This window comes from Streptopelia decaocto, assembly GCF_964273445.1.
Source record: "Streptopelia decaocto genome assembly, chromosome: 5".
Taxonomy (NCBI): Eukaryota; Metazoa; Chordata; class Aves; order Columbiformes; family Columbidae; genus Streptopelia; species Streptopelia decaocto.
In genome coordinates this window covers 66,967,903-66,985,608 of record NC_138659.1, presented here as the reverse complement: position 1 = coordinate 66,985,608, position 17,706 = coordinate 66,967,903, and the positions used below count along the sequence as shown (strand labels likewise).

Here is a 17,706-nt window from a genome sequence, read left to right as displayed (position 1 = left end):
GTGCATACTGTAAGAAAACAGGGACTGAAAGAATCATCCTTCTACTGACAGCTTCTAGTGCCACAGAGAATTCTTGAACCTTTGTACCCCATTAATTAGGATGAACAGCACCCAAATGATGCACCATGATCTCTGCGTATTCTTTTCCACCCCTTCCATCTTCAAGCATACAACCTCCCGTGAAGAAATCTTAATGATAAAAGAGGTTGAACTGTCTTTGTGACTTGAACTCTGGTTTAATGCATCTAGTACTTGAAAGACATTAAATAGATTTTGTGAAAACTCTGCAGGTCAAACATGCCTTGTCACATTTCATACTTCAATGCAATATGATAAAATAAATATTTACTATAGGGACAAAGGTTGCATACAGAGGTCTGCATTAGGGAACAGACTCCCCCTCAGCACCAGACTGTTTTCTTTAGCTTTAAATAGTGCTTCACTCTACTGATAGTCCTGCTATGGCCCCTCCAGCAAAAAACAGGTTCATGATCTAGCAAAAAAAAAGAGCAATTCTGAAACACAGACAGGACAGCTTTTTAGAAAAGAGGCACTGCATTTAAATGAACTTACAGGAAGAGTGGATACTCGGGAAGCTTTTTCTGCCTTCAGACACCAGATCTGGATCACCTGTGCAGTGCATTTCAGAGTTCATTACTCCATCTGGAAAGCAGCGGTAAAAGAAATCGGGACGCGGTCTACAAAAAACACCATGGATATCAAAAATATAAAAGCTGTAGTAACAAAAAAACCTCAAAGTGATTATTACATTCACTGGTTATTACAGAGTTCATCCCCTCTTGCCTTAACACAGCAACAGAAAATATGGAATTATTTAGGTTGGAAAATACCCTTCAGATCATATAGTCCAACAGTAAATCTAACACTGTGAAGTCCACCGCTAAATTCCCTTAATTCAAGGTCACTTTTTTTGCAGGTAGGCTCTTTCAGAGAAGTTTCAAGAGCTGCAAGCAAGTGGGAGTTGTCTCAGGAAACAAACACGCAGGGTTACTCTTGCCCAGAGCAATCAATCTCGCACAGCACCTCCAGTGACAGAGCAACGTGGCGTAGCAACTCCACAAAATTGCACAAGTCTTGCCAACACATCTAGCTGAGAACAGGACCACAACTAAGGCTACAAGATTGGCACCAAAACCACCACATTCTAAACCCAACCTTGATGCTGACTCTCTAACTGCACTGAACAAACCTCCGAGTTTCTTCTGACCCTGCTCTGAGCTGAATGAGAGCACGTGGGTTTGACTGGTGTCATCCTGATCCTGAGCTAATAAACCAGGTAGAGAAGCAAGGCAAACAACCACAGATTCAGAGACAAGCTGACAGAGCAACTAGTTGGGTTGGAGTGCAGACAAAATGAGCTCATGTCTGCCTGAAGAAGATGGCACAGACTTTCTTAATTATATTTCAGAAGCACTCTTAGAAGTGCCAAGTACCATTATTGTCAGGGCATCAGTACTGTAGCACAAAGAGCTCATCAGAAACCAAGCACAAATACAGCTTCCACGATGCTGCAAAACAACAAAAGCAGCATTGAACTCTATTATAAAGAGTATTAATTCAAGGCAAATATATATTTTTCAGCTGAAATTATTTAAAATTTTGATTAATAGCCAAAAAATACCTGAAAAAAAATATTTTCCAAAGACTTGTGTTTGCTAGGATTTGTCTGAGCCCTTGATTCAAATTTATGCTTCCTTAAAAAAATGGCCTACCTAGGATTCCACTTATTGCTTGGCTCCAGAATTTGTCCTGCCATGGATCTTAGTGTTACCTTGAAATACCAGATTCAGTAATAGGCTTCCCACAAAATGCAGGCAGTGGATTATATAGAGACTCAACTGATTCTTATTTAATCAGAGTAGTGGCACTGGCATCTTAAACTCCCACATGCTGTGACTCTTCCTTTCTGTGTTGCCAATTTAATGGACTGATTTTACCTCACAACTTTCCTTTCAAACTCCTCGTTTATCTGGATCCATCAACTAGTCAAACAAACAACAAAATGCAAGGGCACAGGTTCCTACCACAGTTGGATGTCACATAATGAAGTTGTACGACACCTGCACCAAGGAAAGGACAGCTTCACAGGGGCCCATTCTAATTCAACGTGCTTTGGAGCAGCAGTTCTCTTTTTATTAAGTTGTATTTTATTTATCAGTCTGCCTCCATTTCTCCTAACAATTAAAGCAATCATTTATAACATGACAAGACTTACCTTCCCACTATTAATTTAATAGTATTTGTGCAGACGCCATTCAGAGCTAGAGCCAAGGAAACAGCTACAAAACAGAATGAACAAACAGAACAATAATAACCTAAATACCAAGCTATAAATTGCAGCATTACACTATTTGATTTATAGACTGAAACCTTTACTGGACTGAAAACTGAATGATCTTTGCAACCTATTATTTTTCCTTATTGCCCAGACTAAGGACAAACCCCAGGGCACCAAAATAATCACATCACTTCGTTCTGCTTTTACTCTTGAGAAATCTTATTTCCTCATGCAAAGCCCGTTTTCCTATCAAGACCTTTGCACAGGCATAAATTATCAAACGGAAACAATTATTAGAGAATCAAGTACTGTGTTTATTAGTTTTGCAATTTACCAAAGGAAAATCTTACACTCTTTGGGTCAAGGAGAATTCCTGTATAGAATAGACACATCAGATATACATACACCTGTGTATATATGTACGTATACATATGTATGAGGCAATTAAACAGTCCACTTCCAGGCTAAACAATTTTCTTTTGACTAACACTACAATCGGATAATTCTTTTATTTTTCTTTCAAAAGGATGTGAATGTTTCGACTAAAAATCTTGACACTTTCCCCTTACATTTGCTCCAAGGATTAACGAGTTTTCCTAATAAAATTGGTGTAATAAACAGGAACTGTCATACTAGGTATGACTGAATCATCTCTTTTATTGCATACTGAGTCCCTAGACTTTTCAAAGAACCTTATCAAAAGGCTGTGAAGATCTCTGCCTTGATTTCAGTGGTACTTGGATCCCGTGTATACAGTCCTTTTAGATTAAAACTGATTTAATGTTGCAAACTACAACTTAGCTCCCTGGTACAATAAACTGATACACTGGTACACTGAACTTTATTTCTCATCAGAAAAAAAAAAAAATATCAAGCAAATGTCTGATTTGCAGCAGAACAGCTACAGTAATATAACATTTGATTACAACAGCTACGTGAGCTATTTTCTCCTTGAACTGGTGCCCCAGATGCTGCACTTCAGCAGCACCCATCCTGACTCCATAAAATCTTTGCGTCAGGATACTACAGATCATGAAAATATGTGTGTTGTACAATCTACTTTTCTTTAACTTTAAAGTTTTCTCCTGGACCTTACAGAGGGAATCATAACAGAAGGCAAGAAGAGCAAAGCAAATGAATGTCTCTTTAGAACAAAAAGTTGAGAATAAGTGATGGCGAAGCTAATCCAAAGCTCCTTTCCTTCCTAAACAACAAAAAGTGAATCTCAGAACTGTGACTGTAAGTATTTTATGAATCAGAGTTATTTCTACTGAACGGACTTGTCAGTAAAATATCACTAAAAGAAATTCCAGAACTTACTACAAATGACCGGCAGCAGCCAAAACAAAACTAGGATCTTTTCACACTTGTGTCAGAGCAACAGGAGAAAGACGAAGCTATGGAAACCCAGCTTTGTCTTAAAAAAATAAATTCAAATGCAGATAAATACTGCCATTGGCATCCTGTCCAGCTAAGGCAAGATTGAGTATCAGTTTGACCTTACAATCTAAGGGCCAGTAAATTAAAGTGTAAATTAGCCAGTAAAACAGAATTTCAGAATTAGGTCTATTTCAAGCAGACTGCCAACAACAACATTTGCAGTTCTTAGTCCTTCAAAGCATCCTCTGCCAGTGAAAGTTCTTTAGTCCGTTTTGGTCTCTGGCATGATCTGGGTATATATCACTAAAAGATTTCAAAAGATAGGCATAGGTTAGCTGGAACAGTTTAAGACTTACCACCCCCATTGCCTACCTCCTCCTCTGCTTAAAGTTGCTGCCTACATCTGCAATTAGACCTCACCCATAACACAGCCATAGCAGTTCACAGTCCAGGATTAAGTGCACATTTAACCCCACTGGCAGTTTAAGATGAAACATCAGCCTGTGATCAGAAAAGCTGAGCCACGAGCACGGATTTTGCAATGGGAAGCAGTAAACTGCAGGAGAAGGTCAGAGAAAGCCATAAGAGGAGAAATTTCCTACACTAAGCAGCTGAATCTCACAGGACTTGCCAGTCAAACCCTTGATTTAGAATAACTGCAGGTACAAAAATATGAGGTAAGTAACAGATGGACTGTAACGGAAAAATACACACCTGAACAGTCACTCAGATGGTCTTGTCCTCACTGATCAATACTGGCCCTTGCTAGCTAGATTGTGGAATTAAGGCACATAATTTGTACATCTAGAAACATTCATAAAAGCAAAGGCTTTTGTGAGATTGCTTGCAACTATAACTGCACTGAAAACTACTGTAATGGACTGTAACAGAGTCAGGTTTTCTTCAAGGCTTAGACTGCAATTGGAATCAATCTCTGAGAGCTATCACATGTTTTCCATCTTGAAGTATGACATACTTTACCTAAGAAAGCCTCTTTAATTTCAGTCTTGTCTGTTCGCCGGATTATTTTCACCACAAAAATGACTGCTAGTGGTGTAAGGAATGAAATTGCCTGTAAGAGATAACAAATATCATGTGTGAGAGCATCAATTCCTTTTCAGTCCAACTGATTAATAATTAGCTACAGTTAGCTCCATTTAAACTAGAAGGCTGAATGATCTTTATCAAACTCCTGACCTTACGCAAAGTAGGATGACTTGTTTCTGCAGCTACAGGGCAACGAATACATTTAAACCGTAATATAACTGTGGGTTATAATTGATTTGTATTTGCCTGGAGCTATATTTAAAATGTCAGCTTCATAAATGAAAAAGCAACGGTCTATAAGGTCCACAAAATTCATACACTGATGCATACAGATCGTGTACATTTTTCCACACTCAGCATTGCTCCAGGAGGCAGCTCACCCAGGCTGCGCTCTCAGTAAGATCCTATTCAACATAACAGACTCCAGCACCCACTTCCCAACATTTTAAAATGCTCGTTTATTTTTGTTTTCTTTTTTAACTGTCATTCCTGAATGCATTGAGAAGATCATGTCTTTATGATTCTTTCATTTACAAGTGTTTGGATGTGGAATCAACTGCTTGAAACACCACCTGAAAACCTATGAGTCTACTCATGTATTTGGCAGAACCATATTCTTTAATTGCCAGTGCTGTAGGACCAGATTCCTCCTACAAGGAACCTGAAATGGGATCTGCACATCAATGCACATACTTGATTCCCATGAACAGCATCTCCATTATCATAGAGCAATTAGGATATTGGTTAACGATTCACTGGAAATATACCGGTTACCTGAAAAGCATCCTACTTCATGCAGTGTTCATTTACAGCAGTCTGTCCTTCCAGATCAGCTATTTATTATCTTTCTCCAGACAGACCCATCAGTTTCTCCTAAGCACAACACCAGGGAGTTTTTCGCTAGTAGTTTGCTGTGGAAACTCTGATTTTTGTTCCCAAATGGTCCCTTCTGTCTCAGACCTTCAATTGCAGAGGGAAAAGGCAACTTGTAGGCAAGGTAGTCCATTTATGCTTCTTGCTGGTTCCAGTTTAAGTTAATTAATTCCTTTTTGGAGTCTACAAACCTCTTCACAATCACATTTCAAAAGCATCTATTCTCCTGAAGAAAAGTGAAAATGGCTTTTTTTGAACAAGGCAAAAATGAAACTCTATATGGCACAAGGGGCACCAGGGCTTAAGTAAGATTATGCTGTCTTTCTTCACTGAGGCTGACTAGGGACTTACCTCTTAAACAGCCCCACCGAAATAAGAAAGAGACACAGCGGTTCAGGACAGAAGTGTGATAACAAAAGACGTGTGACTCTCTACTTTTTATAACGCATATTAATCTTAGTCCTCATGTTATGCTTTTGGAATATCTAAGTAGGTAACAACAGCAAAATGCACTGTATGTCTTATTTTGGTAGTGCATCTTGGACCAGATTCCCCTCAGCTGCATCTGCAAAAGATTAAAACACAGTCTGGACTCTGCTGCCCTTTTTTACATTTAGAAAGGCAGGCACCAGGTCTTGTGCAAAAAGGTGCATCATTTCCACTTGAATCTCACACACACTGTAGACAAATGCAAGTTTTAAGTTAGGATGCCAGTGCTGTGTTACTGCTCTAGAAATGCTCCCTTCTCTCTATCCTCAGCAATAGTTTAATTTCTGCTTTCAGAGACAAAAAGTGAAATAAAACCAGTTAAAGCAAAACCTAGAACTATTGGTTTCATTCTGCAAAGTAAGGACTGCCACCAGGAAAGAAAAGAAGAAAGATATCTGCATTCCATTGTGGAAGAACCTGTGGAAATATAGCCAGGCTGACAGGCTTATAGCGGTGGTTTAATGGAGTTAGAAATCTTTTGAACAAGCAGGAGCAGCAGAAAATATCAACAAAGAACAGAATTCAAGTAGCAGCTTGTTCCAAACAACTTCACAATCAATCTTCAGAAATCTGGTAAAATGGCAGATTTCTTCATATTTCACAAGCTTATGGATTTTTGAGAGAGATGAAGAGCTATTTGTGTTTGCAGTACATTGCTGTTCCTACACAAAAGCATTAGCTCTTTATTCTGCAGCAAAATGAACATATAAAGAAAGTTTGGCTTGCTAAAGACTCCTTTTTCTTTATTTTGCAAAAAGATTCTGTATGGCTCGTATCCATAACGGATTTGGCAACGGCCTAATGAGCAACACTCTCCTCAGATGCACCTCAGTAATGTTTTCCTTTTCAGCAGTGAAATAAACCAACATTGCTTTGCTTTTGTGAAACATGGACAAAATCTCTCTCATTCATTATTCATCCTGGCAAGCCAGAGATATGCTAAAGTTACAGGGACTCCCTCATATGCATTCAAGAGAAGTTGACGGTACCTTACAATTTCCAAGACAAGGAATAGGCACTGACAGATACACAGAACAAGGCTCAGATGTTTTCAGCCCTTTATGGTTTGCTTGCTACACATGCAGAGGTCAGCTTTGTCTAGTTTGGATGTGGATCTGGAGTATTCAAAACATTTCTCTTGAATTCAGAGCTCTCAGCATATAAAATTATCCAGTAGCTCAAACTCTGCTTTCTGTTAAGCCTTGGCCTATATGTTTCAATATCAGAGTACAGCACTAGTGGCAAGATATTCTTTACATAATGAAAGCTTGTGATCAATGCTAGAGTGGGATTTGTCTTCTTTTTAATTAAAGAAATAAGAAAATATATTTAGAAATTATCTAATTTTAGAAGCTGTTCACTGAGTTACTGAGATGCCAATGGTCAAAGCCAGAGAATGAAAATAGGTTCAAAAATGGCTTTTCCACTGCAGCAAACCCCCTTACAATGATTCACTATTGGTGAATAGCAAACCCCTGTACAATGATTCACTCTTGGTTCTTGAACTCTTACAAACACAGATCAGAGAAATCATGTAGCAGCATAATGCTCAACATAGGAAAAATGGCAGAGTTAAACTCAGAGTCTTTCCTAGCACAACAATTTAATGTTTGGTTCTGTGAGTTTTTGTTGTTGGTAGTTTCGGTTGGTTGGTTTTGTTTAGTTTTGGTGGTGGTTTTGTTTGGGAGTTTGGGTTTTTACTGTGTGTTGGGTTTTTGGTTGGTTGGTTGGTTTGGTTTGGTTCATTTTTAACACAGCTGTCTTCCATTTCAGGAAAAACCTATATTTTCACTCATTCAGGCTGAAAAAGTCCTTAACAGACCTACTTCTTAATGCAAAATACAATATGTTGGTGAATGTAAAACTAGGCCTTCAGCCTCTGTCTAGAAGGCTAGGATATATTATCATCTCATAAATAGGAAGCACCTTCTTTGAAGTTGTTCCTTACTTATTTTTCAAGTTTCCGTAACTGAAGGCCTGAGCCTTTATTAAACAAACAAACAACCACAAATTACATAGATAATTGCCATTTATTCTGAATTCAAATCTTACTCTAAAACGTAAAATCCTGACTTCACTGAAGATACAGAAAAAGATGCTTTCACATAAGGGTACTAGGATCTGACCTCATCTGCCATGCCCATTCCTGCAAAATCACCACTCGGACTGATGGAAGCTTTTGCAAAAAATTATTTACTTGTTTTAATAGCCTGAGCTATACCCATATTTTTTCTTAGCATTTCTGTAGTGGTCTGTCTTACTGAACTCTTATCATTTTATATGTAGATTATTACAATTGTTAATTGTTGCTAGTGTTGGCTATAAAAACCATGAATTTTGGTAACCAGATAAACCACTAAAATCCAACAGCCAGTCTGTTTGTGAACGTGAGTTGTGCTGGGGAGAGCCACAAGAACAGCGACAGCAGAAAAGCTCTATGGTATATTTAGTATGCTTGTTGGCAGAAGCTAAAACAAAGGTTTTGTCTACATGGAAAGAAAAGTATTTAGAAGCAAATATCTCAGTGCCTAACATACTCAAAACAAATTGGATTTCAAAATTTAAGCACTTAATCTAATAAGAGCATGGCAAGGTTTTGTCAGGTCACCCAACCAGCTAATTCAAAAAGCTTCTCTAATCGCTTCTCTAGCATGCCTCTAAGTTAACACTAGCTTAACTCTTAAACTGTAAAATCAACATTCATAAATTCAGTCACATGGTAATGCTGCTTTTTAGAAACTCCCCATGATTTCCTACATTTTGCTGTTTTGGACACCCCTGGTTTGGAAAACAATTGTCATTAGAATTAAAGGAACATCCTACACTTTCCTACTGCTTATCAAATGAAAGTGTACTTAGTTTACAGCCTTCAAATGACCAATAAACCTTTAGTACTTACAAACATAAGACGCGTAGGTATGTTGTCTGACTGCACCAAAGGATTTTTATACAGCCAAATCTCTTCAGGCTGGATAACCCGCTGGAATGGATCCAAAAATTCGGTAAAACTGAAAATAACAATTAAAAATAAATTGTTTTCACAGTTTAACATGATGATAATAAAATCCAGAAGAGTCCTGCTGATTTAAAGCTTCCCCTAAAATTAAATATGGTATAGCATCCATGAATTACCCTTGTAATGCATTGCTATTGTACCTCACTGCTTTTTAGTAATACAACCTTCATAAATACCCCCTTAGGAAAATTATTTTAAATTTATATATTCTACAACTTTATAAAAGCTCCATAAACTTCTCTGTGTAGAATACATTGTAATTTTATATTTTGTGGGAAAAGTGTGCAAAGAATGTTGCAGGATTAGAAAAATCACGCAGCAGATGTTTTATACTGAAGAAGTTATATACCAGATATCAAATACAAAATGTGTCTGTCAAGTGTCAAGATGCAGACTTTGAAGTATCACAGTTGTATTTGCAGGATCAGAAAGCAGAGAGAAAGAAGCAGCCCAAACGATTCATTCTACTGATAGAAAGAACAGATAACTTTAGAGAATATCTCCAAAAGAGACTTACTCTTAAAACAGGATGGGCTCATAGAAACTTTTTTTTTTTTTTTAATTTCAGATTGCTAGTATTGTGATTTGGCTGTCAAGCTTAAGAAGCATATAGTTCTACCAGAAATTTTGCATTCTACCAGAACCAAAACTGACTGCTTTAATTTCATTCTCATGTCATTTAGCTCTCTTAAAAAAACAGCCAAACAAAAAAAAATAGAACAACAAACCAACCAACAAACACCTACAATTTTGTAATTATGTTATTTTTAAATGAAGAGCATCAAATAAGATGTTGAGGTTACATTGTCACAAAGTAAACTATTAGCGTGTGTATCTTTGCAGCATAGGGGAAAGGGACCTGGGGGTCCTGGTGGACAGCAGGATGACCATGAGCCAGCACTGGGCCCTTGCGGCCAGGAAGGCCAATGGCATCCTGGGGTGTATTAGAAAGGGGGTGGTCAGTAGGTCGAGAGAGGTTCTCCTGCCCCTCTACTCTGCCCTGGTGAGACCACACCTGGAATATTGTGTCCAGTTCCGGGCCCCTCAGTTCCAGCAGGACAGGGAACTGCTGGAGAGAGTCCAGCGTAGGGCAACAAAGATGCTGAAGGGAGTGGAGCATCTCCCGTGTGAGGAAAGGCTGAGGGAGCTGGGGCTCTGGAGCTTGGAGAAGAGGAGACTGAGGGGTGACCTCATTAATGTTTACAAATACATAAAGGGTAAGTGTCACAAGAATGGAGCCAGGCTCTTCTCGGTGACAACCAATGATAGGACAATGGGTAATGGGTTCAAACTGGAACACAAGAGGTTCCACTTAAATTTGAGAAGAAACTTCTTCTCAGTAAGGGTGACAGACACTGGACCAGGCTGCCCAGGGGGGTTGTGGAGTCTCCTTCTGTGCAGACATTCCAACCCGCCTGGACACCTTCCTGTGTAACCTCATCTGGGTGTTCCTGCTCCATGGGGGGATTGCACTGGATGAGCTTTCCAGGTCCCTTCCATTCCCTGACATTCTGTGATTCTGTGATTCTTTTGTCCAGCACTGAAGCAAGAATTGTGTAAGTTTCAAAGGCTTTTTAGGATTACATAAATTGTCTTCCTTCATTTAAACCATACTCCTTTTTTCCACAGTCCTTCACTGTCCTTTAACTCTGAAGTCATATCAGATTTCCTGGGAAGTTTTGCATTTACATTACCCATTTCGGGGCTGGTTTGCTGGGACTGACAGAACAGCTTCTGAGACAAGACACAGGGACCAGTTTTCTGCCCATGGAGCAGAGGTGTAGTGGCCCAACGCTTTTTTTACCATAAATTTCCCAAAGCCAAAGGCTTTAAACCTCTCCAAACCCAGGTTTTATACAAATAACAGCTACAACAATTGCCTTTGTAAATAGAAAAAGTTCAAAGTAACTTCTAAAGCAGAGTAAAATTAAACTATACATATGCAACTCTTCCCCGTGAAGATGAGTCCTCAAATCCAGCCAAGTCAGCAATTTCCTGAACAACAGCAAGTCTTCTGGTTCCTAGGAAATCCTTCTTTTCATCCCTCCTGAGGACTGACCAGCTGTTCTTTATTTTCTCACCATAGTCTATGATCTGTGCATCAGCTACACTCTCCCACGTCCCCAGTACCCACAGCTATTGCCCCCCTTTAGCTTAGCACACTTGGACTCCCACTAGACAGAAGGTACAAAACTCCTTGGCTGCTCCAAAGAGCCTAAAGAAAAACAACAAAATCTGAGGACCAAACAAGCCAAACACAGTCTTGTCACTTGTGCTGATAGTTATGTTTTCCTTACTGACCTCCATGGACAACTAGGTTCTTCTGGAAACTTCAAAGAGTCTGGTATTGCATAGAGAATATTTGCTACTGTACTCAGCTTCTTCACATCCAGCCTGACCCTTCTCTTCAAAGAAGGTGCAAGGTGAATTTCAGAAGTGTCAAAACACTTTGTTTTGGTGTTTTCAAAACAAAAACATACAACTTTTTAAGTTTAAAAAAACAATGGTTTGTGCAAGACTTGAAAGAGGGAAACATTTCCAAACAAGACCATTTCGAGGAAATAAAATCTCTCATATGAAGAAATCATCTTACAATTTTTTCTTCTCAACTAGAAAAATAAAGGTTGATTTCCAGACAACGCAAATTTCCAAACTTCATCTGAGAGTCATAAAGTATATTATATTTATTTTCAGTGTTTAAAGATATTGATGGCAGCCAGAAGCAATTAACTGCTGGTTGAAATGGTTCCATTGCCAAGTAAAGTCACAGGCCTGGGTATGGCATCCAACATGTGTCACCTGAGAGAGCTGAACAGCAGAGTTCACAGCTATATTGTCCAAGACTTCACATTTGTTATGAAGATTTATACAAGATCCATGGCCAGGACGTACTTCACTGTTGTCATCTAAACATGAACAAATAGATAAGTACATGCACCTCCGGGCATACAAGAAGTTAAAAACACCAGCTGAGTTTCAATGACTATTAATACATCTCTCCGGCAGTCACATCATTTCTGACATGCTCCCCCGGGTATCTGCTGGTTTGGGTACTGTTTTGAGAAGCTCTCAAAGCACTGGTGGGACTGATGGATGTGCCAAGGAATGCCTTGAAGCAAAGAAGTGTTCTTCAACATATCTACGTCTTGAAGCATTTCTACTAACTGGAAAAAAAACCCCAAACACACAAACATTTCTGCTTCAAGGTCAACTCAGTATATCTGTGCACTTTTGGAAAATGTGTCACATTAGACCAGAGATTAAATTAATTTGACATGAGCAGAGGCCATGAGAATTAAAGGTTTGGGGCTCTTCTTGTTCTTTTCTTTCCCCTCTCATTGTAAAGTAAGAAAACTAAGATTGAAGTATAGTTGTTTAAATCTGAGAAAGTAAAGAAAAATGAAATTCATAGCTCTCACAAGAATCATATTATGACACTGCAAATACACACTAAATCATTAGATTGAATCCTTTAAAAGTAATATAACACATATGCTAAAGATGTGGAGCTATGATAACATAAATAGTATCTGATTCCAATTGAGGACTGATTTTCTGGTTAGAATATACTCACTATCTTTGTACTCTTCTAAAGAAAGATTCATTTCAACAAAGTCATCAATGATGGTAATAAATATTCTAATTATTATTTTATTTAATAACAGCAGGTTTTTATACACTAAATATTAAATCTGATTATGTATACATTTCCTCTGACTTGTGTTCTGCCAAGAACAGCATTCAAATATGCTGAAACTTAATGAAAAAAATTGCTGAAGCTGTGTAAAATAATTTCTAAATCGCTACTGAAGGGAAAAAAAGCAGATGTAGAAAGCAGCAGATCCTTTCTGTGTGAACAATTCAGAAACACAAAGTAAACAGTTAAACGAAAGTGACTATATAAAAGAAATCACTTTTTTTTTTTCATCTTCAGAAAGAGCTCAGCTGCTAATTAAATTTTTATGCCAAGACTCATAAGAGAACAATTCTCTTCTTTTTTGAAGCATCACCAATGGGCGACTGGGTATGAGATTTAACTAGCTTGAAGGCAATTCCCTTTGTACTCTATTAAACAATCATGAGGAAATACTGGTTTCTAAGCTGCCTGACACTTTCTTCGTCCTAACCAAAAGTACAGTCTATTACTATTCATAAGCCAGCACAAGCTTGTTTAAATGACTAGATGTTATTAGAAATTAATGTAATCCTTGGATAAAGAAAACGGGTTTCTAGACATCTTCTGTTATGGCTGAAAATACAGCTTAATCATCTAATGTCCCCTGGTAGCAGGTGGGCAACTTAGGAAGCTTACATTCTATTAGTACATGAAAATTTAGTATTGCCTTTTTGGCCTCAGATTTTCTGCATGTTTACATATTCATCCATCATTTTTAACAGTTTAAGAAGCAAGATTTTGAGCACTTCAGGCTGATAACATATATTTAAGGCATAAAAGGCCTTGCATTAACTTCAAGAGGTTTAACTGTGACTTTCAAAGCAACCTAAGGGAAAGAGGAGCCCTAATTCCAAAAAAAACCACCAGTGAAGAACAGGTACCCAAATGCCAGAGGTTGCATTGGACATCCCAACATTACTGCCTAGAACACTACACAAAATAAAAATGTTGTTCATTTCCAAGGGCAAAGCATTTCCAAGTTACAACTTCATTACCATTTAACAGAATATAGCCCTTTAAGGTAATTTCTATGCAAGCACCACATCACAGACTGATCAAGGTAAAAGTACACAGTAGTTTTGTAATAATATGGACTAATAACATTGTTAATGAAACCATTCACTAGTAGCGAGTGAATCCAACATTGCATAAGTGTCCTCACAGAGTCTTTGACCTGCACTTCCACTATGGTCTTCACCTCCCATAAGAGCAGGAAATCATTTAGCACCTCACCTTTTTGTTTCAAACACTGCAAAGCCGGTAAGGCAGAAATCTGTAAGTTTTAGAGTAGCAAAGTATGTTCCCAATCTAGCAACAAGACCAGGACAGGAATAGGCTAGATGGGCCTAACATTAGGATTGTATTGTTGCGTCCTGTTAGCACAAGATACAAACTACCAGCAAGGAAATCATGACGAGCATCCACCTTAGAACACCTATAAGCATTACAAGGCTGGCTGCTGGCCAACAGCTCCATTTGCAGAGAGTAACAATAGGAAATCACACCGGACAAGACATGGGGGGCTTTTGTCCTGGCAAACCTGGGGACACAGGTATCTGCTCCATGAGTGTCCATAGCACATTGGAAGGTTAGGGATTGCTTCCTGGTTTGAGCATCAACTAAAGGATGTACAAAGGGGTTTCATCTGGGGTTTTTTGGGAGGGTCGGGTTTTTTCCTTCTGCCTTGTGTTTGAAGAATCACTCCTCTTCATAGATGCAGGTAAGTGTCGTCCCAAGCAACAAGTGACAATAACTGAAAAAGGAGAGGACAGATAGGTACATATGGCATGACAAAGCACCAGATGAGAATGGACATGAACTGGTGATCGTGATACTCAGTCTTACATACCTAATGCCCAACACTCCTTCTTCCTAAGCATCATCTGTTGATAAGCAAATCTAATCCTAAAATGGCTTCATATGCAATTCCTCATTTGAACAAGTAATGAAGAAACAACAGCAAAGCCACAGATATTCATGAACCTCTCTTAGAAATCACTTCTGAAGGCTTGTGCAATAAAAAGTTTGGCTCTGACTACCTTTCCCTGACTGCAAAACTCTGCAAGAGTGAACTCACTGCTGCCTCTCCCACAGACGTGGATCAGCTGTGACTGTGCTATAGGAACTCCATTCTGCACCTTCTTATATGGATAATTCCTTGAGTATTCCCCAAGCCAGGTCTCAAATCTAGTAGCAAAAGCTTTTATAGTGTACTTGCCATGTTAAATTGTGCAATCAGTTGTCCTGACACTAAAACTGTATAGTCGTGAGCAGCATCGATGAGCCTGAAGCTGGTAGGGCTCTGTGTAAGTTGGCCTAATTACAGGGTATATGCACAATACATAACTCAGTGAGAAGTTCTCACATGCTCAGTTTGCAGCCCCAACATTATGAATGAAGAGCCATAAAGTAGAACATATCATAGGGCACAACAGCTGTGAAGGTAAGAAAATTATATTCCAAACGACAGAATTTGCTTTAGGGGTTTCCAACAAGTGACCTGTGCTAAAGAGAGGAGCCCAGTGTTTACCTTGGCTGGGCCCATTGCACTGGGCACAGCTTATTCACATCGCCTTTGCTCACGTTTGAATCCAAGATTTAACTTATCCATTCTGAAATATACTAATAGTGGGAAAAGCATTCACATCACATTATTTGATATAACTGGATAGAATAACTTATTACCATGCCATGAGAAAACCTAGTCTTGTTTATTCCCTATAGGTAATATTAAGGAAACAAACAAATAAACAAACAAAAGTAAATTTTACTGGTTATTTTAGGAAATCCTGCAAAGACAGGCAAAATATGAAAAGCTTGAAATAGTGTGACTGGAATGCAAAATTAACAGACTGAAGCAGACAGGATAGTGATGAGGTGAGATAAGAAACAATGCCTGTGGTTTATCACTGTCATTCTGTTCACTACATGAATGTTGGAGCAGTTAAGTTTCTGAAATGCTGCTGTCTATGCATATTATTGTGATGAGATTGCTCAGAGGTTAGCATAAGGAACGAGATCTGAGCCAGGTAATTTCGATAGTGCATTGGGAAATCCACGGCTACTCAGCTATCAAGAAAAGAACTATGTATTGAGGTACAAAAAATATGACTCACGCCCAATTATTAATGATGAACTGCAATTTCACAGAGGAAGAAGCTGACATGAATTAAAAATATAATCCCAATGCTCTAGTTTTGATAGAAAGAGAAACCTTCCCTATCGTTAAGGCACAACACTATGTATCAAGAGATTTGATGTTTTCTGCCACTGTCTACAAGGCAAGGTAGGGTAAATCATTCCAGCCAGCAGTGTCAACATCAGTGTCAAAGCAAGACTCCTAATGCTGTGCCTTGTGCAGTTACTGCTGACAGGCATTGATGTAGGAAAGCAACAGCTTTAGCTTCTCCATGAAATCAAAAGTAAAGAGTTAAACTCTAAAATACATTAGAATTTATATTGCAGTAGATATTGATTGCGTAAGAAGCACATGGATGAGAAGAGAAACTAGTGTTTCATTGGTTCTTCATAGGCTTTGATGGAAATGCATTGTTATAACCATCATCTGGTAACTGCACTAAAACCAGTTCATTAAGTAATTTACATTCACACTCAGAGATAGAGGCATCTGTATCAATATATTACCTCTACCTTTTTAACAGCTAAAAACTTTTATTTCACAATACAAGGCCATGCAGTGTATACACCTACTGCTTCTGATTAACAACCTATAATCCTAATATAGAGATTTATTGGGTTTGAGTGTCCTGAGGGATACAGGGTAGTTAATATTCATCAGGAACACTCTACAAAGAAAATTCAGAAGCTGCTTTTATTGCTACAGAAATGAGAAGATCTGATGCCTCTCTTCATTTGCAATAACCTTATTTGTAGGCAAGTATTTACCAAGACTGAGAGGAGGGCTGGCAGAAAGTAAATGGTAAAGAAAAATGTTGCAATAGGCTTCTTTCATTCAGTCCCTATTCAGTGCCCAACACACCCCTGGGAATTTCTGTATGTTTGAGAAGCTAGAAATAAAAGCCTTCATACCACTTTCCTGATAACATTTGATTTTCTAATCTGAATGTATACAGCTTTCTCCACTTTTAATTCTGTGGGTGAAGCTTTATGTAGGGAGCAGCCAAAAGCCAATGGAATTATATCCCGGGACTGATAAGGGCAAAGGGTGAGGGGAATATTGTTGGTTTTTACTTGATGTTCCTGGCAAGTAGAAAACTGGTTGTCAGGGGAAAGTTTCTCTTCAGATGAGTCAATATCACTTGATATAAAAGATTTCTGGATATTTTATATTACCTAGCAATTGCAGTGCTATATTGAATTAGCACATATGCCCACATTAGCCCCTCAGATATATGAGAACTCATTTTGATTAAGAAGGGTTTGAAGATAAATTCTGATGTAGTTTTAAAAATATACATATTATCATGGCTGTCACATTTCCCAGATATGCTGAAGGATGAGAGTTTCCAGTATATTTCTTCAGTCTTACTAGCAGGTTTCCCAGATTTGCCTCATTTATACACTGATTTAACAGATCTATATCTGCGCAGGACTTCTTCCAAAGACGAACAACCACCCTCTTTACTCTCAGCCTTGCAGCTGGAATTGCACCCCGGTCAGAGTGACCTGTACTGTTACTGGGCCAACAAAGCCAACCATGATACCAGGACAGGTTCTTCAACCAGAATGTGTCTAACTAGATGATGGAGTCTGTGCCAGTCAGTGGCTCTGATTATTGAGGCACTGGACCCTTCTCTGATACAGCATCTGGGGCTGTATTTATTATATAAAGACATAATCAGCTATGCCCAAACTAGGCTCAAGTCTGCTCCAACCCATGACTTGAGGCACGTGTACCCACACTGAATATACATATGAACAGAAACAGGTTAAAACCAGACCCAA

General features: G+C 38.6%; 1 protein-coding gene across 1 annotated transcript in view; it reads right to left on the bottom strand.

Annotated features, from left to right (window-relative positions):
• Window positions 1–17,706, bottom strand: part of PLPP4 (phospholipid phosphatase 4) — a 57,052-nt gene that overhangs the window by 28,173 nt on the left and 11,173 nt on the right. Inside the window, exons 2-5 of the mRNA XM_082053785.1 lie at window positions 8,988–9,096; window positions 4,661–4,751; window positions 2,237–2,300; window positions 574–698 (exon numbers count right to left, since the gene is read on the bottom strand). Coding sequence (XP_081909911.1) covers window positions 574–698; window positions 2,237–2,300; window positions 4,661–4,751; window positions 8,988–9,096 — 389 coding nt within the window. The remainder of the gene's footprint in view (window positions 1–573; window positions 699–2,236; window positions 2,301–4,660; window positions 4,752–8,987; window positions 9,097–17,706) is intronic.